Raw genomic sequence first — 25,967 nt, 5'->3', positions numbered from 1 at the left:
ACACGGCTGAGTTAACCCTAGCTCAGTCAAACAAAATAGCTATTGTCCATAGCAACCACTGATACTTGCGGTTCTCTGCACATGGCCTGTGCAGACTCTTCTCAGAGAGAAGACCAGTCTGGTCAGCTTCCCTGAGCTGATTGCTTTTTATGAACACCTAGTCTGTTAATATGCAGAGCTAATCAGGAGTACTAATCCAAGACACATCCAGTCTGGTCAGCTTCCCCGAACTGACTGCTTTATATGAACACCTAGCCTGTTTATATGCAGAGCTAGTCAGGAGTACTAATCAAAGCCTGTAGAGCTAGGATTTAATCCTAGTCTGTCTGGCATTGCTACAGTGGTTATTAATATATCATGTTCTGATGATACCAGACACAATAAAGGCAAATGTTCATACTGAAATGCAATTTGAAATCATTTAGGAAGCATTACATATTTCTGAAAAACTTTGGCATGCTACAGTTAAATAATACTTCCTCTCTCTACTAATCCCTTCCTCAAATTTCCAAACATGAAATAAACCCCACTGTCCTTACAACACAGAGTCTGGTGAAATTCCCTAACGAACATCTGCATACAGTTATTAAAAGGTCCACTTTCACCATTCATGTTCACTTTACACCGTTTTCCTTTAGCCTCACACTTGAACCATACACCATGAAGTGTCTCACTTTGCTGCCAATCTTGGTCATGCTGTCCATATCAGGTAATATTTATTGATGCTCTAAAATGATTAATTTGAAGGAAAAGTCTGCAGTTTATAGCATTGCACTAGTAACAGGTAGAATAAATGTTGAGCAGCCTCGTGAATCCTTTTCTTTAGTTACAGCGTACTGCTGTTTATTGATTTTATGTTACATTATGTTTCTTGTCGGTGCCTAAGGGTAAAATTATAATTTTGCTTGGTTTCTAGAACCAGAGAGTATGCTGTGCAAGGTCACATGACTGTTACATATTTAGAATAATCTCATTTGGAAGTAGTAGACCAATTTATTTTACTTAGAGGGGATGAGCACATGGTAAGTTCATTGCAAAAAAAGGGCAGTTAAAAATTAACTTTAATTTTTAATTAATTCCTACTGAAAAAGTAACATTTCTAGCGTTGCTGTCGTTAGGTGTCCATACACATGAGATATGCGAGTTGCCTAGTAGCTGCATGTCTCCCTTGAGAACAAAAGGATGGGGCATCTAAATTTAAACTGCTCAATCCTTTTCTTCCTCAACATCATGTACTCCAGAGGCTCAACTTTAATCCAATGTGTTGGGAACTCTTGACATTTAAAAATGGTTCTCTAGGAATAGAAAAAAAAAGAAAGAAAATGTCATAGTAAATAAAATAAATGGTAGTCGTTACAGTAAATCCCAAATTTCTGCAGACTTCTTAGTCTGACAGAAACTAGAATGTTAACAGGGCAGGTGTCTGTGAGCATGTGCAGTCAAAGCTCTGCTACTGTGACCTGGAGATAACTTGTACTATCTCAAAGCCACTGCAGCCACAAGGCATTCAGAAACACAGGGTGGACAACAAAGTCTGCAGCCTCTTCTTAGCCCCCAAATCCCTGGCATCCCCAGTATTAGATCAGTATGGCAGTAAATATTGCTACACATGAAGGAGGGGATGGAGCAACCTACCTACTGCTCATACCCACAGACATCTTGTTTCCTAGAGAAAAGAGTATGATTTACTAATTGAATGTATTTGGGAATGTATTCATTACATTTTCTTTATTTATTTAAACTTTTTATTTCTGAAGAACAATTTTAAATACTTAATGTGAAGCCCCCTATGCCAGGCGCAGGCACATTTTATCTAATCTAAAAGCTTTCTATCTTATTTTTTTTAATAGGTGCACACAGGATTGTTGGAGGTCGGGAGGCCAGAATTCATTCAAGACCATACATGGTTTCTCTACAGATCAGGGGACAGCATTTCTGTGGAGGAGCTCTAATCTATCCTAACTGGGTTCTCACTGCTGCACACTGCATGCAAGACACGTAAGACAATATTGGACAACTTTAAATTCATCTGTTTACTGATTGCAGACTAGAAAGATATATGTAATCCATCTATCAGATGTTTCTTTTAAGTTGTATGTAGAGATGGAACTGGGTCCTCTTTTGATTAATATTGGCATCAATCTGTTGCTGTTGGATGGGAAACCTGAGAATTGTCTCCTACCTGCCAACATCTGCGGCTCTTCTTTTGATTAACCGACCTGGCTGAATGGCCCATGTGCATCACACCGCAACAATGATGTCGCATCAGGCCAGCTAATCAAAAGAGATTCCGGGAATGTCGTCAGGCTCCTGTCTGGTGACCACAAATTAGTGAAGCGGCTGCTGGACCGGGTCCTGTGAATCGATTCTAACCATTCCTAGTTGCTACTCTATGGTCAACACTTAAGTGTTATTTTTTTAAAAATGCATGTGTATAAAATTATACGTCATTGTGACATTATCTCTGTTATTGTTTAACCACTTAAAGACCATCTTCAAGACCAAGCACTATTTTTCATTGTTTGCTGACAAACATCGTAATGAGTTGCAGGTTGTATTACAGCTAAGGAAAATAAACTATCTTTAAACCACCTGAAATAGCGAGTGATCAAGCATGCAAGTAGTTTGTTCTCAGTGTGGTTTGGCTTAAAAAAACACTCCCATCAAAGTTCTTATCATTTTAATATATTGCAGCCATCATATTATATAGCATAAGTGGGGAAAATGAGTATTTGATACTCTGCCGATTTTGAAAGTTGTCCCACTTACAAAGAATAGAGAGGTCTGCAATTTTTATCTTAGGTACACTTCAACTGTGAGAGACAGAAAGTAAAAATAAAATCCAAAAACATTGTATGATTTTTAAATGATTAAATTGCATTTTATTGCATGAAATAAGTATTTGATCATCTACCAACCAGCAGGAATTCTGTCTCTCACACACCTGTTAGTTTTTCTTTAAAAAGCTCTCCTACTTTGCACTTATTACCTGTATTAATTTTACCTGTTTGAACACATTAGCTGTATAAAAGACACCTGTCCACACACTCAATCAATCACACTCCAACCTGGGAGAAGGTCACCTGGTCAGATGAGGCTAAAATAGAACTTTTTGGTATCAACTCCACTCCCTGTGTTTGGAGGAAGAAGAAGGATGAGTACAACCCTAAGAACACTGTCCCAACTGTGAAGCATGGTGGGGGAAACATCATACTTTGGGGGTGCTCTTCTGCAAAGGGGACAAGGGCGACTGCACTGTATTGAAGGGAGAATGGATGAGAACATGTATCTCAAAATTTTGCCCAACAACCTCCTTCCCTTAGTAAGAGCATTGAAGATGGGCCGTGGCTGGGTCTTCTAGCATGATAATGACCCAAAACACACAGCCAGGGCAACTATGGAGTGGCTCCGTAAGAAGCATTTCAAGGTCCTGGAGTGGCCTAGCCAGTCTCCAGACCTGAACCCATTAGAAATCCTTTGGAGGGAGCTGAAACTCAATGTTGCCCAGCGACAGCCCCGAAACCTGAAAGATATGGAGAAGATATGTATGGTGGAGTGGGCCAAAATGCCTTCTGCAGTGTGTGCAAACTTGGTCAAGAACTACAGGATACGTCTGACCTCTGTAATTGCAAACAAAGGTTTCTGTACCGAATATTAAGTTCAGTTTTTCTATTGTATCAAATACTTATTTCATGAAATTAAAAGCAAATTAATTATGAAAAAATGATACAATGTGATTTTCTGGATTTTTATTTAGATTCTGTCTCTCACAGTTGAATTGTACCTCTTTGTAGGTGGGAAAAGTTGCAAAATCAGCAGTGTATCAAACACTTATTTTCCCCATTGTAAGTACTTAAATTGCTCATTTTGCCTTTCTACCCAGTTAATTCTTCTGTTTTTCAATTAGGTCTATGAGATCACGTGATTAAAAACAGATTAGCTGAATCCTTCTCAGTTCTATGTAGAAACAGGAAGTCTATTTTCCCAGCATGAGCCATCATTAGAACCACAATCCTACCACACTGAAAAGTCCTTGGCAACCCAGCTCCACCCCCTCTTCAACCTCTGACCCAGCTGCTCCCACACCCTTGCTTTTATCTCTCTTCCTTGCTTCCTTTTGTCAGGATATAGGATTGTAGTTCTAATGCTGACTCATGCAGAAAGGCAAAATCAGCAATTGTAAATACACAGTGGCATATAATATGATGATTGAAATTTATTAAGAGGATAAAAACTTTGATGGGAGTGCTTCTTTAAGTGTGACTTGAGATATAGAGACTTTAAATTCAGGGAATTTAGATGGGTGTAAATTGCATTAATTCACTGCTTTTTATTTACTTGTTTAAAATCCACTGATATGAAATTCCTATTAGTAAAATGTGCTCCATCATTGACAATACCGTCCAGTGTTTGTCTTGTTGCATGTATGAAATCCTTGATCAGCTGTTTAAAGGTGCATACTTCTATGCTGAATCTGTGCACATTAACGATGTGTCCGGCGCCCCTGCATGCTGTTTCCTTCTTCCGGCGTGCAGGGACGCTCGGTTACTTACCGCCCTGGTCCCTGCACCGTGGTCCTCAGCGCGTTCCCTGTCCCTGGGGTGCTCCTGCTCCCGTCTTCCTGGTGTGCATGCCGCACTGTGTCGGCGGCATGCCTGAGGCTGGGCGCACTTCCCTGTTTTAAAGGGACAATGTGCGCACATGGTAAATGCTCCCAGCAACAGCTATTATCCCAGATAACGATATTATGAACATGAACATAGGAAGATATAGCTGGAGCGAGTCACAAACTATGCTCCAGCTATGGCAAAGAAACCTCAGAACAAACAGTGCACAACAACTTTCACAAACTACTCTGAGCTAATCCCCTATCTGGCTTTCTGCTAGTCGGGCCACGCTTCTACAGCGTCCTAGCTACAACAAACTACGCTAAACCCTAACAGTTCACGCTGATGAGTCACTCACAGTTGCGCAGATCAGGCGCAGATGGCGGCTGCCGCTTGTTCCTGGGGTGAAAGAGCCGGATAAATTCAGTTGAGTCCTTTCTGTATACGGGATTTCTTTCTTGCAGACGGCAGGCAAACCTTGTTTTACTCTTACAGAAATGGCTGACACGCTGTGTTGTGTGTTATCTCAAGTCCTCAATCTCCAGGGAAAACGTTCTTCAGGAAAAATAAATTTCACTTCTACTTGACACAGTCCCAAACAACAAAACTTGCTATAATCCGTAATCTTCTCTTTCCATAGAGTAACAGTGTCTTCTTTATAGTCTCTGTGATCAGAACTCTGCAGGAGTCTCTCCCTGTTACCTCAGACACACACGAGGTATCTACTTCCTGGTTCTTCTCTCTCTCTCAGCACATACCAACCACATCAGGGGGAGGTGACTAATCCAAATGTAAGACTCAGAGGGGAGCATGATGCCTTAAAGTCACAGTGCATTCAATGTCCAATAAAAGAGCCGATCTCCTACATTCGGGTGAGCAACTGTATGCTGCCAGGTAGGTCCCCTGGCCATAGCCTGTTATAGTTACCCTGTATCCTGAGTCCCTTAGTCTAGGTGCCCATGTTCCTGAAACCGCAGTTGCGGTAACTGTCTACCACCCTGGGGGCTGAATACCCAGGTTTGAACCCTGAACTCTGAACTTGTCCCTGTGGCCGTTCAGCCTGCACAGTGTGAGCCAATCCCAGTGGCCATTCTGTCTGCACAGTGTGAGCCTGTCCCAGTGGCCGTCCTGTCTGCAAAGTGTGAACTTGTCCCAAGTGGCCATCCTGCCTTATTGAGAACCTGAAGTAACGTCTCTGCCCTTTGGGATAAGCAGCTACAGTCGGGTGCCACCCTGGAGTGTCACCTGGCAGCACCAGCTGCACAAGCCTGACCTCACCACTAGAGGCTCCAGCGAACACCAAGGTAGCTGCTTAGTCACACCCTTGCAGGGTAAGTCTGATCTGTGGCACAGTGGGTCCACAAACTATATGCACCACCTTAAAGCGTGACATGCATGTTGTACATTTGGAAGCACAGGTGTAGGATCAAAATGAGCAGTTTGCAATACTGAGATCCACTGACAACATGGAAAGGAGTTTCCTGCTCACTAAGCTAGTGCTAGCTGGGGTACTAGCGGGGTAGGACAGTAGCATGGAAATGCAGGACAATGAGCAGCTTGGAGGAGGACAGTTAGAAGGTGGGTAGAGGAAAGAGTGTCAGAGAGGCTAGTCCTAATCAGGCACAACCCAACAAGTTTGCTAAGTATTCAGACGAAGGGGATATCAGAACAGGGGTAGCACTGCTGTAGCAAGATGTACCCTCTGAAAGCCAGGGGACTGTCTTCTCCAGTAAAGAGGGGGAATAGGAGAGCAACTAAAAAATATGGTGGATTCAAATATTAAAGGAACAGACAGGGTAGTCTATCACAAAGACCAGTAACTTTAAAAGATGTGTTGTCTTCCTTGTGCTCGAGTTCGACACATCGCAGATCAGGTTGACAGATTTCTATGAAGTGTTGGTGAGTCATGGTGCACATTGACACCAATGACAAAGTAGGTGCAAGGACCCTAAAAATTATTTCAGAGAATTAGGCCATAAGCTTAAAGGGGTTGTCCGGTCTTAAACTACAAGTCTGCAGTCACTCTGTGTGTCTGCAGACTTGCAAGTCCTCATATCAAGCGTACTACGTGTTGTGAAGATTCTCCGGTGTTGACGCTGAGAACGGTTGTTATGTGACCGCAAGTATACGATATGCATATTCTCGGCCACATTCCAAGAAGACTTTTTCCAGCCTTCCTCAATACACTTGCATTGAGCAAGACCACACCCATCTAGTTAGAATGTGGCCAGGAGTATGCATATCTCGTATTTGCGGTCACATGACTGTCGTTCCATGCGTCTACAACGGAGAATCCTCACAGCACGCAGTGCGCGTGATGTGAGGATTCATAAGTCTGCAGTCACACAGAGTGACTTCAGACTTGTAGTTTAAGACCGAACAACCCCTCTAAGGTAAGGACCTCGAGGTAGTATTCTCTGAAATACTACCTGTACCACATACCAAGCCAGAGAGACAGGGGGAGATTAGGGAGGTAAATAAGTAGCTCAATAATGGTGTAGGAAGGAGGGTTTTGGGATGGTGGAAAACAAAATTATTCCGTAAAACCCATCCTACGTGAAAATATATGTGAGGTAAATGAAAATGTAGAGTCCTTATGGATGGACATAGGGGAGGGAGTAAAAATAATAAAATACTGATAGGGGTTCTTCAATACAAAAAGTGAAACTCATATATTATATAGAGGCATTACAAACAGAGTGATCTATTTCAAGTGTTTATTTCTGTTAATGTTGATGATTATGGCTTACAGCCAATGAAGACACAAAAGTCATTATCTCAGTGAATTAGAATACTTTATAACAACACCTTGTTAGAATGTTTTCAACCCCTTTCCGACCTTGTCAGTAATAATATGCAGCTGTGCCCTGGGCCTATAGGGCAGGGTGATTGCCGCTGGGTGTCAGCTGATTGTCACAACTGACACCCCATGCTATGTGCTGGGAGCGGTCCCGCACCGCTCCCTGCACATTAACCCCTGCAATGCTGCGAGCGAAGTCGATCGCAACATTGCGGTGGCAAGGGGGGAGGTGATCGTTATACTCACCTATCCTGCTGGCGTCCAGGGATGTCTGCGGCGGCTTCCGGATGTTGTCATGACGACCCAATGTCGTTATGACAACATCCGGGTCACCAGGAGGCAGGATGTTACTTTGGTCATGTGCAGTGCATGACCAAAGTAATGTCTCCCCTGTGTGCAGCGCTGACAGGCTACATGACAAAGTGAGCTGCTACTCTCTATGCTATACAGCCGATCAGGCTGCAAAAAGTGAAAGTCCCATAGTGGGACAATGTGTAAGAGTAAAAAAATAAAAAAAAATTGTAAAAATATATAGAAAAATGAAAAAAATAATCCCCTAAAAATAAAAATATATGGAACCCATAATATTTATTTATTATGAAAAAAACCCAAAAACAATAAAAGTACACATATTAGGTATCACCACGTCCGGAACAACCTGACCTATAAAACTGTCTCACTAGTCAACCTCTTTAGTGAACAGTAAAAAAATAAAATAAAAAACAAAGCAAAAAACAATGCTTTATCATCATACCGCCAAACAAAAAATGGAATAACACGCGATCAAAAAGACAAATGTAAATAAAAATGGTACCGCTGAAAATGTCATCTTGTCCCGCAAAAAACAAACTGCCACACAGCTCCATCATCCGAAAAATAAAAAAGTTATAGCTCTCAGAATAATGCGATACAAAAAAATAATTTTTTCTAGAAAATAGTTTTTATTGTGTAAAAGCGCCAAAACATAAAAAAAACTATATAAATGTGGTACCACTGTAAACTTACTGACCCGAAGAATAACGCTGCATTATCAATTTTACCACACACGAAACGGCAAAAAAAAACAACAAAAAAAACAATTCCTGAATTGCTGGTTTTTGTTTATTCTGCCTCCCAAAAATCAGAATAGAAAGCGATCAAAAAATGTCACGTGCCTGAAAATGGCACCAATAAAAACATCAACTTGTCCTGCAAAAAACAAGCCATCACATGACTCTGTTGGCCAAAATATGGAAAAGTTATAGCTCTCAAAATATGATGATGCAAAAACTAGTCTTTGCAAAAAAGCGTCTTTTAGTGTGTGACAGCTGTCAATCATAAAAACCCGATATGAATCTGGTATTGCTGTAATCGCACCGACCCGAAGAATAAAGTTGTCTAATCAATTATACAACACGAGGAACGGTGTAAAAAAATAAACACTAGGGTGAGGGTTGTGCTAGGGTTAGGGTGAGGGTTGTGCTAGGGTTAGGGTTGGGGTTAGGGTTGGGTTGGGGTTAGGGTTGGGCTGGGGTTAGGGTTGGGCTTGGGTTAGGGTTGGGCTAGGGTTAGGGTTGGGCTAGGGCTAGGTTTCGGGTTGGGGTTGGGATTTTTTCAAAAGTAAAGAAAAAAAAAATGATGACAATATGGCGACCAGTGTTGAGCGCAAGTGCTCGCTACTTGAGGTTGCATCGGGTGCTCGGGTATGCACTGAGTATCGCGGGTGTTCGATTGACATGCTCGAGTCTCTGCCCCATATGCTTTGCGGCCAAAAAAAACGTTGCTGGGATCGCCTGCGGTGCACGAGCGATCCCCGCATGTTTTTTTGGGGTGTCTAACAACCGTGAAACATGCGGGGCAGGGACTCGAGCATGTCACTCGCTCACTCGTGATACATGGTGCATATCTGAGTACCCGATTCAAACTCAAGTAGCGAGCACTTGCGCTCAAGACTAATTGCAACTTATTCAATATGATGACCTAATGTTATCAAATTCTGTCGTACCTCTGGGTTCAAAATGTTCACTATACCCCTTGATAAAATCCTTGAGGGGTCTAGTTTCCAAAATGGAGTCAATTGTGGGGGGTTTCCACTATTTAGGCACATCAGGGTCTCCCAAAATGCGACATGGCATCCGCTCCTGCCAATTTTGCGTTCAAAAAGTCACACAGTGCTCCTTCCTTTCTGAACCCTGACGTGCACCCAAACAGTGTATTTTCCCCACATATAGGGTATTGGCGTACTCAGGAGAAATTGCACAACAGTTTTTATGTTCCATTTTCTCCTTTTACCCTTGTGAAACTAAAAAATTTGGGGTTAAAAGATCATTTTTGTGGAAAAAGTTAGATTTTTTTATTTTCACGGCTTCATGTTCTAAACTTCTGTGAAGCAGCTGGGGGTTAAGGGTGCTCACCACACATCTAGATAAGTTCCCTCAGGGGTCTAGTTTTCAAAATGGTGTCACTTGTGGGGTTTTTCCACTGTTTAGGCACATCAGGGGCACATCCGCTAATTATTCAAGCAAATTATACATTGAAAAAGTCAAATGGAGCTCCTTCCTTTCTGAGCCCTGCCGTGCGCCCAAACAGTGTTTTTTCCCCACGTATGGAGTATCTACGTGCTCAGGGGAAATTGCACAACAAATTTTGGGGTCAATTTTTTCCTGTTACCCCTGCAAAAATAAAAAAATTGGGGTCTAAAGTAACATTTTTGTGAAAAAAGTTAAATGTTCATTTTTTTATTCCCCATTCAAAAAATTCCTGTGAAGCACGTGAAGGGTTAATAAACTTCTTGAATGTGGGTTTGAGCACCTTGAGGGGTGCAATTTTTAGAATGGTGTCACTTTTGGGTATTTTTTGTCATAAAGGCCCCTCAAAGTCACTTCAAATGTGATGTGGTCCCTAAAAAAATGGTTTTGTAAATTTTGTGGAAAAATGAGAAATCGCTGATCAACTTTTAACCCTTATAGCGCACTAATAATAAAAAAATTTGGTTTCAAAATTGTGCTGATGTAAAGTAGACATGTGGGAAATGGTATTTATAAACTATTTTGTGTAACATATCTCTCTGATTTAACGGAATAAAAATTAAAATTTTGAAAATTGTGAAATTTTCAAAATTTTCACCAAATTTCAAATTTTTTGACAAATAAACGCAAGTGATATCGAAGAAATTTTACCACTATCATGAAGTAAAATATGTAATGAAAAAACAATCTCAGAATCAGTGGGATCCGTTGAAGTGTTTCAGAGTAATTACCTCATAAAGTGACAGTGGTCAGAATTGTAAAAATTGGCCTGGTCATTAACGTGCAAACCACCCTGGGGGGTAAAGGGGTTAAAATCCAAAATGGTGGCCTACTGAAATGTATGTTCAGTAAATGCAGTAAATGTAATGCATGTTCAGTAAATGGGCTCCTTTTGCATCAATTACTGCATCAATGCGGCGTGGCATGGAGGTGATCAGCCTGTGGCACTTCTGAGGTGTTATGGAAGCCCAGGTTGCTTTGATAGCAGCCTTCAGCTCGTCTCCATTGTTGGGTCTGGTGTGTCTCATCTTCCTCTTGAAATCCGCACCATCCGCGCTCAAAAATCCGCACCATGTCAATTAATTTTGCGGAAGCGCTGTGTTTTCGCTGCCATTGACTTGCATTAGAACGCGCCAATTCCGCAAGACTGCATCTGTACTTGCGTTATTGGCGCGTTCTAATGTGCGGATGGTACCCGGGTGTAGAAGAGTCTCACCCACACCCAGGTACCATTAAAAAAGCTGTAAAACAAGAATAAAATAAAAAATAAAGATATATTCACCTTCTGACGGCCCCCGGTCTCCTTCCCTCTGCTCGCGTGCAAGACTGAAGGACCTTCGGTGACGTCACAGTCATGTGACCGCAGGCCCTTCAGCGCTCTGTCTCGCGATATCCCGGCAGCCAGGAACCAGCCAGGAACGAACGCGGCAGCACACGCCGGGGCATCAGAGGGTATAGCTTTATTTTTTTATTTTTAAACATTCTTACGGTCACACTATATAAATCCATGCTGTTTGCATGGATTTATACAGTGTGACCTAGTTGTCAAGTACTTTCCAAGTGATGCTATCGCCTGGAAAGCGCTTGTCAATCTGCATGTGGAAACGCATGTGAATCCGCATGTATTACGCAGGAAAAACACATGTACAATCTGCATGCGTTTTTTCTGCCAGGGAGATGCAGAAATGATGCAGAAATTTTCTGCTTCATTTCTGCATCGTGTGCACATACCCTAATAGTACAGAAAAGCTTTGATTCGGCTCTTAAAAATGTTCCGGCATTTTTTTTTTTGTAACCTTGTTTTTTTCATACAGGAAACAATGCACCAGAACTGCACAGTACAACAGCATCTTCAGACAGTAGGCAGAAGGTTTCATGACATCGCATCCACTTTGCTTGGATATTTAGACCTTGTTCTCATGCAGCGTAAATGCTGAGAAATTCTGCTGCATTCATCTGTCCAAGTAAAGTGCAGTAACTTTTTTAAGTGCAAAATCAAAGCTTTTCTGTACGATAAAAAATACATTGAAAGCCATCATTTGGGGGCCGCACAAAATTATGAACTTGAAAATGACCATGCTATCACTGATGGGTTACCATGGCAGCCGAGAGCCTGCTGAAGACCCCTGTCACTGCCATTTTAGTATTCCTGTGAGGCAGAGTCTGAGATTTTGCCGATATACTGCAATACTGTGGTATTGCAGTATATAGTATAAACAATCAGACCATCACAGGGGAATGAAAAATAAAGTAAAAAAGTTTTAAAAAATATAAAGAAAATTAAAAAAGATAAACAATCTGTTTCTTCTATCGTTAAAATAAAGAAATCGCCACATCCATAAAAGTCTTGTCCATCAAAATATAACATTAGTTAACCTGATCGGTAAACCCCCATGCACAGTGCAGCTGCGAACTACACAGCTTCACCGCGCATGCGCTATGATGCGCCATGTTCCCCGCGCATGCATAGTGAAGCTGGTAATCACACAGCTTCACTGTGCATGTGCTATGATGCGCTATGTTCCCCACGCATGCGCAGTGAAGCTGGTAATCACACAGCTTCACCGCGCATGCGCTATGATGCGCCATGTTCCCCGCACATGCGCAGTGAAGCTGGTAATCACATCCTCACTGCGCAGGAGGCCGGACATCTACAAGTGCGTCTGCGCCCCACAATGTCAGCGCTTGCTGGGAGCAGTATTCAAATACATGGGTGGCGCCAGCAAAGAGTGAATGCTGCGCCCGCTCATGACTGAATATGACAAGCACGCCCCTATGACTGAAAAGGCAGGTAGGATCTAAGTATATTAAAGGTTATAAAATCATTATAGCTGCACCAGTTTTCATGAAAACAGCTGGTTAGTGATGCACATTGAATCACTAACAACGCTATGGGGCAGTGTACATAGCAACTAGGGCGTGACAGGTTCCCTTTAAGGTTTTAAATGTATCCATGAATTTGACAGCTTTACCATGAGAATAATAACTTATACTAGGGGAAATTTAAAGGGAATGGATTATTACAATATAGCTCCAAGACCTGGGCCTCATGCACCTTTAGTGGACCAAGCTGGTAGACATTCCATTTTTTTATCCGGTTTTAGAAACAGACAAAGTAAATTAATTTAAAAACAGATGCAAATGGAAGGGACCCCTTTTATTATTATAAGGTTCATCTGGGTTTCATTATGTGTCCATTTTTTGAATGAAATAAAAGTGCATCATACAGAACTTTATCTTGTGCTCTAAAAACTGACACATAATAGAACTCATAGCAATCAATGGGCCTCTCTCTGCATCTGTTTTCAAAATGGGGCCACATTATATCGACCTGATAGAGTCCTAATCCTGTGTTTTTTTTTGGTAGACCCGTGGATATAGTACGTGTGGTACTTGGTGCTCATGATCTGCGTAACCCAGACAGATTTGTGCAGGTGCTGAACATCCAGGAATCATTCACACATCCTGAATACAACCCCACAACTTTTAGGAATGATATTAATCTTCTAAAGGTAAGATCTCGCTTTCTAAAACATGGTTTACTTACTTGTGACTTTTTATTTTTCTTTCACTAAAAAAAAAAAAATCATCACATTTTTTTACATTTTTTTAATATCTTTCCAGTTAAACAGATCTGCTAATATAACTCCCTTTGTGAGAAATATCTGCCTGCCTCTCAACAACTCCGATGTGAATCCTGGTTCTCCTTGCTCTGTGGCTGGCTGGGGTCAAGTTACTGATTTCGGAAGCTTGCCTAGAGCTCTGATGGAAACCGATGTAAATGTGATCAGTCGTAGAGTTTGTAATCAGTCGTGGAATCAGAACTTTGTTGATAGCATGGTGTGTGCCGCTAGTCGTGGACCACAAAGGAAAGGCTTTTGCTCGGTAAGTAAAAGAGCACTTCCTTTACTAAAATTAACCCCAGTTTATCAGTGTCAGGGCCCCTGCAGATGAGAGTATGAGATATCACCCAGAAAACTAGGACAATTTTTTTCTAATTTTCATCTGATTTTGATTTGTGCGATCGGTATTCATGTGATATCCATGTGAGATCTGTTTTCAAACATCTACACTAAAAATGTACGTGATCAAATACAGTTTCCTAGGTTTACAATAGAAATGTATCTATAAAAATCAGATGCCACTCGGATGTTCCATGTGGGATCCGATTATCTTACTGTAGTGACAAAGACCCTGATTCCAGTGATGTGTCACTTACTGGGCTACTTGCTGCAGTTTTGATAAAATCACTTTTTTCTTTACTGGAAATCTAGCAGTTTTCTGAATGCTGAGCTGTGTATAAGATCACTCACAGCACTGATTGGCAGCTTCCTCTGTACACTGTACATTAGTAGAAAGCTGCTAATCAGTGGTGGAGGTGGAGATACACATACACACACCTAGTCCTGTAGTGATAATTTTCTGCCTATAAAAGACTAATTTTATTGAAACTACAAGTGGCCCAGAAAGTGACACATCACTGGAATCAGGGTCTCTGCCCTTACATCAGGATGCTCGCAAATTATATAACAAAAACCCACTGACAGATTCACTTAGTTGTAGATTGCAAGCAACAGGTGAAATCTGAGGTAAATCCTTAGCATCTCCATAGTAAAATTGTTAGCATTTCTTGCAGGTTTTCACATTGCAGATTCTGAATGAGTTTTAGAAAACAAAATTTTAAACATTAAAGATCGAAGATCTATTTTCTTAAAAGGAAGGTGCCGCGATTTTTATTTTTGTATTAAAAATAATTGATTATATAATCAATAATTATTAATACAAAATTAAATTCACTGTTTTAACTGTTGTTTTTTTATTATTATTATTTAATTCAACAACTGGGGTCTGCCATTTCCATTTTCTGGTGTGTAACAGCAGTTACCTCAAATACGGCAGCCCCTGTACATAGGACTCTGCAGTCGGCCTCCAACCACATATGCTGCATTGAAACAGCCTTAGCTGTCAGCTGGGCACGCTCACTGGGCTGTCCAGGTCACAGCTATGGGAGGAGATCGGCGCCATCTTTTTGAAGCCCACAGCTATGCTGTGAGCTCCAGTTTCCCCCTGTTATGGGGATGATGTCACAGGAGGGGGCAAGGCCTCCTCCTCTACCAGGAAGCTGCTCAGGCTGCTGAAGCGATAAGTTGTGTGAATGAGAGAGGACTGAGGGGCTGCATGATGGAGCTGTGGAGATGAGAAGTTGGTGTTTTACTTTTTACACACAGAACTAAGTATGAGTGCTCTGAGGATGTATTTTGGGGGGCAAAAAATCATGGAATATGGTACTACCTGGGGCTGCATGTGGAAGATTGCACAGGGAGGCTGCTGTATAAGGCTGGTTATTAGGGGTGCTTTCATAGGAAAGGGGCTGCTGCTACTTGTATGGGGCTGCTTGTGGGGGGGGGGGGCTTTCATAGGAAAAGAGTTGATGTTCCTTGTGTGGGGCTGCATACTTTGGGGCTGTCTGGGGAAGAGGCTGATGATAATGACTGCATTCTGGGGGCTGTGCGGTAAAGGGGGAGATGTTACTTGAGCAGGACTGCATGGGGCTATTCGAGGAAGGAGATGATGCTGAATGCTGGGGATTCACATGGGGAAGGGTGTGTTGAATGCTGGGGTACTGTGTTAGGAGGGGGGGTGATGTTCCTTGTGTGGGACTGCATGGGGACGGGGATAATGACAGTTACGTGCGACTGGATCCTGGGGGACTGTGCGGCATAAGATGGTGATGTTACTTGAGCGGGGCTGCATTGTTGAGAGCTATTCGAGGAAGGGGATGTGCTGAATGCTGGCGGACTGTGAGTAAGGGGGGGTGATGTTCCTTGTGTAGTGCTGCATGGGGAAGAGGATAATGACAGTCACGTGCGACTGGATGCTGGGGGGCTGTGCGGGAAAGGGTTTTTGCATTTTCATTATTACTTTTCATAATATAAAAAGTTACACATAGCCCTGATTGTTCAGTTTTGATGGAAATCTACTCTTCCCATATGTACACAAGTGTCAGCACAACCATTGTGAAGAGTGGGCGGAGCTTTGAATGGAGGGGCGAGCCCATGACGGAGCGCAGCTGACAGTCATCATAATTTACAACACACAAGTGGCATAAATTACAACAACCTTACTCCAGTAACCTCGTACAATTCTGTGGAAATTTGCGTCACTTTTGATAATGACTGTTGGCTGCGCTCTGTCCCTCCCCTCAAAGCTCCGCCCACTCTTCAAAATGACAGTGCTGCTGAGACTTGTGTACAGACTGGAAAAGCCTAATTCTATCAAACTGAACAATGTGTGATTTATTTATTTCAAGTTTTGTTAATCAGAAAAAAAGCAAATGTTGCAGAATTGTTAGCCCTATAGATATACATACATTTTTTTTTTAAAAAATGAATGTATAATTTTTTAATGTTTAATCCATTAAAAACTTGAGCAATACCCCAAAAAAACATTAAAAAGCCACAAAATCATTACATTTATAAAGCTGGTTCAATATATGACTTAATTTTTATTCAAGAAAAAAAAACTATATTCTCATTACTTCCTGCCCCTCGTTATAATCCGCACTCCTCACTGCAGTGACTCCATGCTAGCCAGTCCTGTAATGAGGTGACTAGATTGGAGTCTGAGGAGCTGCTGGAATCCCCTCCATTCTGGTCCTGTCGGTGCTGAGCCGTCTACATTGGAGCTGCTCCTGTGAGGACCTCGCTGCAGCTGCTCCGGTCACCTCAGCACTGAGCCCTCTACACTGGAGCTGCTCCTGTGAGGACCTCGCTGCAGCTGCTCCGGTCACCTCAGCACTGAGCCGTCTACATTGGAGCTGCTCCTGTGAGGACCTCGCTGCAGCTGCTCCGGTCATCTCAGCACTGAGCCATCTACATTGGAGCTGCTCCTGTGAGGACCTCGCTGCAGCAGCTCCGGTCACCTCAGCACTGAGATTTCTACACTGGAGCTGCTCCTGTGAGGACCTCGCTACAGCGGCTCCGGTCACCTCAGCACTGAGTCGTCTACACTGGAGCTGCTCCTGTGAGGACCTCGCTGCATCAGCTCCGGTCACGTCAGCGCTGAGCCGTCTACACTGGAGCTGTTCCTGTGAGGACCTCGCTGCAGCAGCTCCGGTCACCTCAGCACTGAGCCGTCTACACTGGAGCTGCTCCTGTGAGGACGTCGCTGCAGCAGCTCCGGTCACCTCAGCACTGAGCCGTCTACACTGGAGCTGCTCCTGTGAGGACGTCGCTGCAGCTGCTCCGGTCACCTCAGCACTGAGCCGTCTACACTGGAGCTGTTCCTGTGAGGACCTCGCTGCAGCAGCTCCGGTCACCTCAGCACTGAGCCGTCTACACTGGAGCTGCTCCTGTGAGGACCTTGCTGCAGCTGCTCCGGTCACCTCAGCACTGACCTGTCTGGAGTGGAGGCTCCGGTGAGATCCTCACTACACACACTCCATGGTAACACAAAACCCATGCAAAAACAATTATAAATAAATAAATCAAACACAGTATGAATGGATAAAACAGGCCGTGATGTTTATTATGAGTATCATGAAGTTTAATCAATTAACGAAGATACCAACTCAATAAATATCAAATAAATATAAATTTAAAGCCATATAACTAAACTAATCCACCCAGCCTAGCTGGGCGATTTTCCCAAACGGCCAGGCCTTGAAAAGGCATGCCCCCCCTCACCACCACATCACAGACATTTTTCGATAATTGTTTGGAGATCGAGATTAAAAATGTCCAGGCCTATTTCAGACAAATGTACTCGGTCTTTTCTGTACATACCGAGAATAAATCCTTCCAAATCTCTATGCCTGAAAGAAAAACCATTCAATAAATGCATACATTTTTCCATTCCTTTGTTTATTCTCTTATGGATTTTTTCCATAAAACTTAGGCTTGGCCTAGACCACAAAAGTCTTGGAATTATTTCAGAAAAAAAAAAGATGTCTTGGGAAAATATATCTTAAGAAAAGAAAGATCACTTTTCATAACTGACAACAGGTCCAAAGTACGATTTTTTCCGAGGTCGTTCCCACCAGCATGAACTATAACAAGGTCAGGTGAAGGCCAACTAACTGCTAACTTCTGCATTTCCGAAACTAAGTCTTTCCAATTCGAACCTCTTACACTGTGCCATAAAACTTGAACTCGATCATTATCAAAAGAAAGATTCATAGTATATGGCCTTTCAATAGCTCGGACCATTGCCCAGTGGACAAAAGAATGACCGACTATCCAAACAATAACTGGACCTGAAAGAATAAACAGATAAACACTATTACTTAAAATGCTAAATTCGGCCTAACATAGAGTTTGAACCTATTTGATTGTTTTTTTTTCTTCTTTGCATTGAATATATGGGAGCATCTACCCAAGATGGAGGGGGTCATATGCCCAGGATGGGGGGGGGGGCGTATACCCAGGATGGGGACCATATTCCATATGCCAGGATGGGGGCCATGTACCAGGATGGGGGGGCATATACTGTGGGGCACTATATAGGGCCATTATACTGTGGGGCACTATGTGGGATCATTATACTGCAGGGCACTATGTGGAATCATTATACTGCAGGGCACTATGTGGAATCATTATACTGCAGGGCACTATGTGGAATCATTATACTGCAGGGCACTATGTGGGATCATTATACTGCGGGGTACTATGTGGGACCATTATACTGTGGGGCACTATAGGGGGCCATTCTACTGCGAGACACTATAGGAGGCCATTCTACTGCGAGACACTATAGGGGGCCATTCTACTGCGAGACACTGTAGGGGGCCATTATACTGTGGGACACCATAGGGGGCTATTATACTGCGGGGCACTATGTTGGACCATTAGACTGCGGGGCACTATGTTGGACCATTAGACTGCGGGGCACTATGTGGGACCATTAGACTGCGGGGCACTATGTGGGACCATTAGACTGCGGGGCACTATGTGGGACCATTAGACTGCGGGGCACTATGTGGGGCCATTAGACTGCGGGGCACTATGTGGGGCCATTAGACTGCGGGGCACTATGTGGGGCCACTAGACTGCGGGGCACTATGTGGGGCCATTAGACTGTGGGGGTACTATATGGGGCCATTATACAGATGGCTCAGCGACTCTGATGAGCGGTGTAGTTACTGATGTCACTGCTCATCACAGCCACCGGGTCTTGTGGAGCACAGTGGAACCTGGAGTGGCTGCTGCTACAGCCTATGGAGCATCGTTCTCTGAACAAGGCTCCATAGCCTTTAGACGTCGGATTCGGGGATCGTCATGGGAACGTCATGGACTGCGTCGGACCTGCTTGGGTTTTTTTTTCTCAAAAATAAATTGATAAACCAGGGAAAGTATAGGGGAGTCTTTATTCAAATAACATTTATTTTTCTGTTTTTTTGTTTTCATTAGTGGGTTAGTAGTGGGGGTGTCTGATAGACACATCTCCATTACTAACCACAGGGCTTGATTTTGACAATTCACAGCAATCATCAACCTCAACTATCATTCCCCCGATTGCCACCGCACCAGGGCAATCGGAAAGGGGCAGGCAAAGCACGATCTAATGTTATGCATCAATTCTAGGGCCGCTGCTGGCTGGTATTTTTAGGCTGGGAAGGGCCCAATAACAAGGGACCTTTGCAGCCTGATAATATCAGCCCACAGCTGTCTGCTTTACCTTGCCTAGTTGCGAAAAATAGGGGGGGACCCCACATCTGTTTTTTTCATTTATTAGGGTAAACACCCTTTAGTGACACATAAAAGGCACTAAAGGGTGCAAGTCTATTATATGTAGTATGTATTGTGAAATTCTAGATCTACTGGACGTTTATTCTATTACACCCCTGCTCCCTTGGAAGTGGACAGAGCAAGGTTACACATTTCTCAGGGAGCAGTGGTATAATGTGTGACCCCACTCGGTCCACTTCTATGGGAGTAGTAAAATGGTGGATGGAGCGTGGGTCACACATTGCACCACTGCTCCCATAGAAGTGGATGGAGTGGTGTCACCTGAAGCGTAGCTAGTGTTTTGGTTTGGGATGGTGAAACTCCTGAGTGGGCCCCTAACCAGGTAACCCTGATTACAACTACAGTGGTGGACCCTAATAGTACATGTAGGAGAACCTCAGCAGATGACCACGTTGTTACTAAAGATATAGAATACTCCATATATTATAATGCCCTCCCCATCGGCCTCCATATAGTAGAATGCCCTCCCCATCAGCCTCCATATAGTAGAATGCCCTCCCATCAGCCTCCATATAGTAGAATGCCCTCCCCATCAGCCTCCATATAGTAGAATGCACTCCCCATCGGCCTCCATATAGTAGAATGCACTCCCCATCGGACTTCATACAGTAGAATGCACTCCCATTGGCCTCCATACAATAGAATGCACTCTCCATCGGTTTCCATACTGTAGAATGCACTCCCCATCAGCCTCCATATAGTAGAATGCACCCCATAGGTCTCCATACAGTAAAATGCACTCCCCATAGGCCTCCATACAGTAGAATGCACCCCCATAGATCTCCATACAGTAAAATGCACTCCCCATAGGCCTCCATACAGTAGAATGCACTCCCCATCGGCCTCCATACAGTAGAATGCACTTCCCATTGGCCTCCATACAGTAGAATGCACTCCCCATCGGCCTCGATACAATAGAATGCACTAACCATAGGCCTCCATACAGTATAATGCACTCCTCATCGGCCTCCATATAGTATAATGCACTCCCCATAGGCCTCCATACAGTATAATGCACTAACCATAGGCCTTCATACAGCATAATGCACTCCTTGTTCTCCCGCTGCTCTGGTCTCTGTAGCGAGCGCCCGCACATCTCAGCACAGTTGGCTCCATGTAGTGACTAGTTACGTCATTACGCCCACTGTCAGTGTCTGCATCAGTGACATCAGACGCAGAGGGGGATTGATGGGAGTGTCACACTCCCTCACTAAACATTGCCTTCAACTGTATCGGCAACCAGTCGATACAGTTGAATTTGCGAGGACGGGCGGGGGGCCCGGAGCTGGCCCCCTCCCCCACCTGGCTCACGGGCCTCACATTGGCCAGGTGGCAGTGCAGGGAGATCGTGTCCCCCCCCTGCTCTGCCGCAGAGTTTAACTGCATCGGCGCAAGTCGATACAGTTTACAGTAGCGTAGCTCTGGGTAGGCCCCTCAGAGCGTGGGCCCCTCAGAGTGTGGGCCCGAGGCAACCTCCCACTCTGCCCCCCCTGCTGGGTGTCACACATTACACCACTGCTCCCATAGAAGTGGACAGAGTGGGGTCACATCTCACATACGTTAGATACTGCATATCTAATCCCTTCCTGTGTGATACACTGCGCTGAGCTCAATATCTAATCCCATCATGTGATACACTACATTGAGCCCTGTATCTAATTCCAGCGTGTTACTCTAAGTGTATCTAATCACACATGTGATACACTCCACGTATCTAATCCCAGTTTATGAAACAGCTAGCAGCACCATCTACCAGTCTCGGTGCTGCCGGCCGTCCTCAGTGACACTGTGCTTATCAGTATCACTGGCAGTCACCAACAAAATGGCTCCGCACTGTGGTCCTAAACTTCATCCTCTCTTATCCTGTTACAAACACCCAGAAGGGGAGGAGAGGAGTGATGTCACACACATGTGAGCAGACCCCGCCCACATTTACTGCTATTGTAATGTGAGCTAGTTGTACACTAGGTTTTCATGGCAAATGTCAGCAGCTGCTCCCCCTAGTGTTTAAAAGTGGAAATACCAAACCTTTTAAAATTATTTTTCATATTTTACTTCATAAAAAAAATTATTTAAAAAATAAAAATAAAACATTAATACTTTAATTTTTTTACAATTGTTGACTTTTTTTTTTGATGGCACCTTCCCTTTAAAGGAAGCATGCAACCATAGTGCGACAACTTATACTATTAGGCCTCGCTCACACGAGCGTATGACACGGCCGAGTTTTATCGGATAGCACTCAAACCAATATTATACTATTCTTATGCTGATTCGGCTCACACGCACCCATAGACTTGTATGTCATCCCAGTGCCACACTTGTGCTGTGATTCTCTGATGTGAGAGCATCGGAGCACAGAGCACTGACATTCGGCTCAGAGCTGAAGCTAGCTGAGAGTCATTAGCATATCGCATCTGATGCTCTCGGGTCAGATCCTATACACTAGTGTGACCCCGGTGTTATACTGTCTCTTGCATCTTTTTCAAGTATGCAGGAGGGTACTAACCCTGTAGATTTTCTCCAGTCTTAACACAAGCTCTCCATATCTGAGACTCTACCGGTTCTTACTCAGATAATGAGCAATTAGTCATGTTGCTAAGGCTGAGTGCCCACGTAGCGTTTTTCAAGCATTTATGCTGTGGAATTTCTGCAGCGTAAACGCTTGTGAAACGCTAGGTAATCCGCACCCCATGGTCCCCAAGGGGATTCCGCATGTTCTATGCACATGCTGCGGATTTTTCCGCAGCGTTTATGCTGCGTACAAAAATCCGCAGCATGTCATTTAATTTTGCGGAAGCGCAGCGGAACTCCCGCCATTGACTTGCATTGAGACGCATAGAAACCGTGACTGTACATTTTTACAAGCGGCTTCTATGCGTCTCTATGTGCGGATGGTACCCAGTTCTGGAGGAGAGGAGACTCTCATCCAGACCTGGGTACCATTCTACCTGTAAAAAAAGAATAAAATAACAAATAAAGTTTATACTCACCTGTCCGGCGTCTTCTCTCTGAATGCCGGCATCGCTTGAGGACCTGCGGTGACGTCACAGTCATGTGACCGCAGGCCCTTCACCGCTGTGTCTCGCGATATGCCGGCAGCCGGGAACCAGACAGGAACGAGCGTTGCTGCCACGCCGGGGCCTCGGGGGTGAGTATAGCTTTATTTGTTTTAATTTTTACGGTCACACTGTATAAATCCATGCTGTTTGCATGGATTTATACAGTGTGACCTAGTTGTCAAGCACTTTCCAAGTGATGCTATCGCCTGGAAAATGCTTGTCAATCTGCATGCGGAAACGCAAGTGAACCCGCATGTGGATCCGCATGTATTCTGCAGGAAAAACGCATGCACAATCTGCATGCGTTTTTTCTGCCAGGGAGATGCAGAAATTTTCTGCTTCATTTCTGCATCGTGGGCACATAGCCTAAGTTGTTAGGGTCTAAATCATGCTTCTGACAATAAACAGCCCCTGTTTCTCTGCCAACTGTATTTTAGACTCGCAAGCTTCTGTGTCTTTTATTTTTTCAAAATGACTCCCTGGAAGGCTTCTCTTTCCTGGGCCTTTAATATCTCTGAATCTCTTTTAGGGTATGTGCCCACAATGAGGAGCCGTGCGGCTTCTGCCCTCATTGTGTAAACGAGCGGCCACAATTTTTTTTTTTTTTCACATGCTGACTTTCTTCATTGATGTTAGTCAAGTAGTCAAGAGGAAAGTCCACATGCGGACCTGCAAGAGAATTTGACATGCTGCGGTCCTGAAAGACACGCCGCATGTCAATGTCCACAGGTGATTTGCAGCCTCTGATGCACGCACAGTGAACATGGGATTTCTAGAGACCCCATCCACTATACTGTAACAACTGGACCCTGCGGGTTTGACGCTGTATAAATACGCAGCGTCAAACCCGCAGCGGCTCCTGACCGTGGACACATACCCTTACTCATCAGGCTCCAAGAACTTCTTGGCCTTTCTCCAGCAGCCTAATAGCCTGCTTCTCAGCTACCTCAGTGGCAAAGATTTCTCTATGTACAATGGGATAATGTCATTGTTCCATAGTGTGAGAGGAGTGGGGAAATTAAAGGGACAGGAATGTCCAGCTGTGAAAAGTATTGCACTTCTTATATCATTGTGTAAATTGCAAACAGATAACAGTATTGTTGCACAGGCAAAAGCTAACAATTAATAATCATCTATATGCCACATATCACCTGGAACATTGATATTGGCATCATTTGAAATATTTGGTGTAGTTGGTATATTGGTAGTTCATGCAAAAACTTTCAGTTTAAGTTATCCTTTGCAGTAAAAAAGATATGCCTTAAATCTGACATATACTTTTTTTTCAGGGTGATTCTGGAGGTCCCCTTGTGTGCACTAACCGCATTGAAGGATTGGTTTCATTTTCTGGACTTTTCTGTGGAGACCCTCGTACTCCAGATGTATATACTCGAGTTTCAGCATTTCTACTTTGGATTCAGAGTGTGATAAGGAAACGTTGAAAGAAGAAAAAGTAACAGTGAACCTATTTTTATTTGAAACTTTTATAGTTACTTAGGTGTATTAGAAATGTGGGGATTATAGTGCAATGAAAAAGTATCTGGCAAATGAACTGTAACCTAAAAAAAAATCATGTTTTTGAAGAGTATTGATCTTCAGTTTATACACACCTTGAATACAGATCTAGACTCTAGACCCCTTATCTTAATGGAGCCTAGAAGCCTGTAGTGAAACTCATTTATTAGGGCTCATTCAGATATCAATTATTTTTCTTGCGCACAAAAAAAAACAGCCAGAGGGCAACTCATCAACGCTTTTTTGCCAGATTTTAGGAGAAAGTCGCAATTTGAGGTTGCGCAAAAAATTGCGCCTACTGCCGTTATCACGCCATTCTCGCACCAGCAATGATAAAGTGGGTGGAGCTGGGTTATGATGGGGTGTGGCGACCTCCGCTAGTCCAATTCATCCAGAACCTGGAGTAAGATTTGTGGCGGACGACACTACATGCCTCATCTGATTCATTAAGAGGTATGTGCCTCTTAATGAATCAGGAGTGGCTTCTCCAAAATGCCCCCTCATCAAGACCAGCGATAGCATGCTGGTCTTGATGAATCGCCCCCTCAGTGTTTCACCAGTGTTTCTGTTTTGATTTTCATCTGAGTTTGTTCAGAGTGTCAGTTTTTTTACATAAGGGTTTCATTATTTTATAGGAAAAAAAAAACTAAATAACTGCTGAAGGTTTCTCAAGCTTCTGAAAATCGAAGCACACAGATGACATTCCAGTGGTGCACATTCTTTTCAAGGACCCATAGACTTGCATTAGTGAGTTTGGTCTGTGTCTCAATGGGACACATCTCCAAGATTTCAGGAGCAAGACTTGGTTCACAAAAATACACAGACATGTGAACAGCTCCATAGACTACAATAGGTTAAACTTTTAACCATGAAAAACCTGGATAGGACTCAATAAACTGACTTCTGAATAAGCCCTTATACTATAGCAAAATGTATGTGTATAAACCTTAGGATTACAAATTGAATATTGTGATGACCTTCAATTATCTTTGAATTCAACACGGCACTGAGGTTTAAATATCATGGCGGACTTGCCTCCGTTTGATTTTAACTCTCCTTCTCTTTTCTTTAACCCATAGATCCTTTTCCAAAACCTTTTCAAAACTAAGGGCTCTTTCACACGTCAGTATTTCCGGTACGTGTGGTGACAGTTTCCACACGTACCGGAGACACTGACACACGTAGACCCATTCACATGAATGGGTCAACACAAATGTCAGTGTGTTTCCAAGGACCGTGTGATCCACACGTAGATATGTCCGTTTTTGGCTGGCAGCACGGATCACACGGACCCATTCAAGTCAATGCATCCGTGTGACACGTACTGGCACTTGGGAATCAGCGGTACAGTTAGTGCTGTTCCCAAGCGCCAGGTGCTGAACGTTGTCCTCATCATAGTCCCCTGCTGGCGCTGCGATCAGCACTAGCAGGGGATCATGATGAGTGTAGTAGTGTGCTCCCGGTGTCTCCACCTGTAAAAATAAGAATCAAATTTTAAAAATCCATATTCTCACCTGTCTTAAGTGTCCCCCGCTGTAATCCATGCGACCGCTCACGCTGAGGAGAATGATTCCTGCAGCGAACGGGCCCCGTAGCTTCGCTGCACTCAGCGAGTGACAGGACACCGCTCGCTGAGCGCAGATCTGGGGCCCGCTCGCTGCAGGAGTGATTCTCCCCGGCTCCTCAGCGTGAGCGGTCACATGGATTACAATGAGGGACACTTTAAGACA

The 25,967-nt window shown here is 43.6% G+C and overlaps 1 protein-coding gene across 2 annotated transcripts; it reads left to right on the top strand.

Annotated features, from left to right (window-relative positions):
* The first annotated feature begins 554 nt into the window (after positions 1-554).
* PRSS57 (serine protease 57) lies at positions 555-25,609 on the top strand. Of its 2 annotated transcripts, none has more exons than XM_073651209.1 (5): positions 555-709; positions 1,851-1,998; positions 13,282-13,426; positions 13,539-13,799; positions 24,012-25,609. In XM_073651209.1, the coding sequence occupies exons 1-5, from the start codon at positions 661-663 to the stop codon at positions 24,162-24,164; spliced, it is 756 nt and encodes a 251-aa protein (XP_073507310.1). In that variant the 5' UTR covers positions 555-660; the 3' UTR covers positions 24,165-25,609. The 2 variants fall into 2 exon arrangements, with proteins under 2 accessions (XP_073507310.1, XP_073507319.1); XM_073651218.1 differs by lacking the exon at positions 555-709 and adding an exon at positions 999-1,022.
* The last annotated feature ends 358 nt before the right edge of the window (positions 25,610-25,967 follow it).

This window comes from Phyllobates terribilis, unplaced genomic scaffold, assembly GCF_046119375.1.
Source record: "Phyllobates terribilis strain yellow unplaced genomic scaffold, ASM4611937v1 Scaffold_1__5_contigs__length_1240528914, whole genome shotgun sequence".
NCBI lineage: Eukaryota > Metazoa > Chordata > Amphibia > Anura > Dendrobatidae > Phyllobates > Phyllobates terribilis.
Note: the sequence above shows the minus strand (reverse complement) of the source record. Positions and strands in the feature narration are given on the sequence as shown.

Bases quoted from the DNA above. Each gene is read 5' to 3' on its own strand.
- PRSS57 (XM_073651209.1), top strand. From the start codon at position 661: ATGAAGTGTCTCACTTTGCTGCCAATCTTGGTCATGCTGTCCATATCA. The intron at 1,999-13,281 runs GTAAGACAATAT...TTTTTTTGGTAG, and splicing joins GCACACTGCATGCAAGACAC to ACCCGTGGATATAGTACGTG. The intron at 13,800-24,011 runs GTAAGTAAAAGA...CTTTTTTTTCAG, and splicing joins AAAGGAAAGGCTTTTGCTCG to GGTGATTCTGGAGGTCCCCT.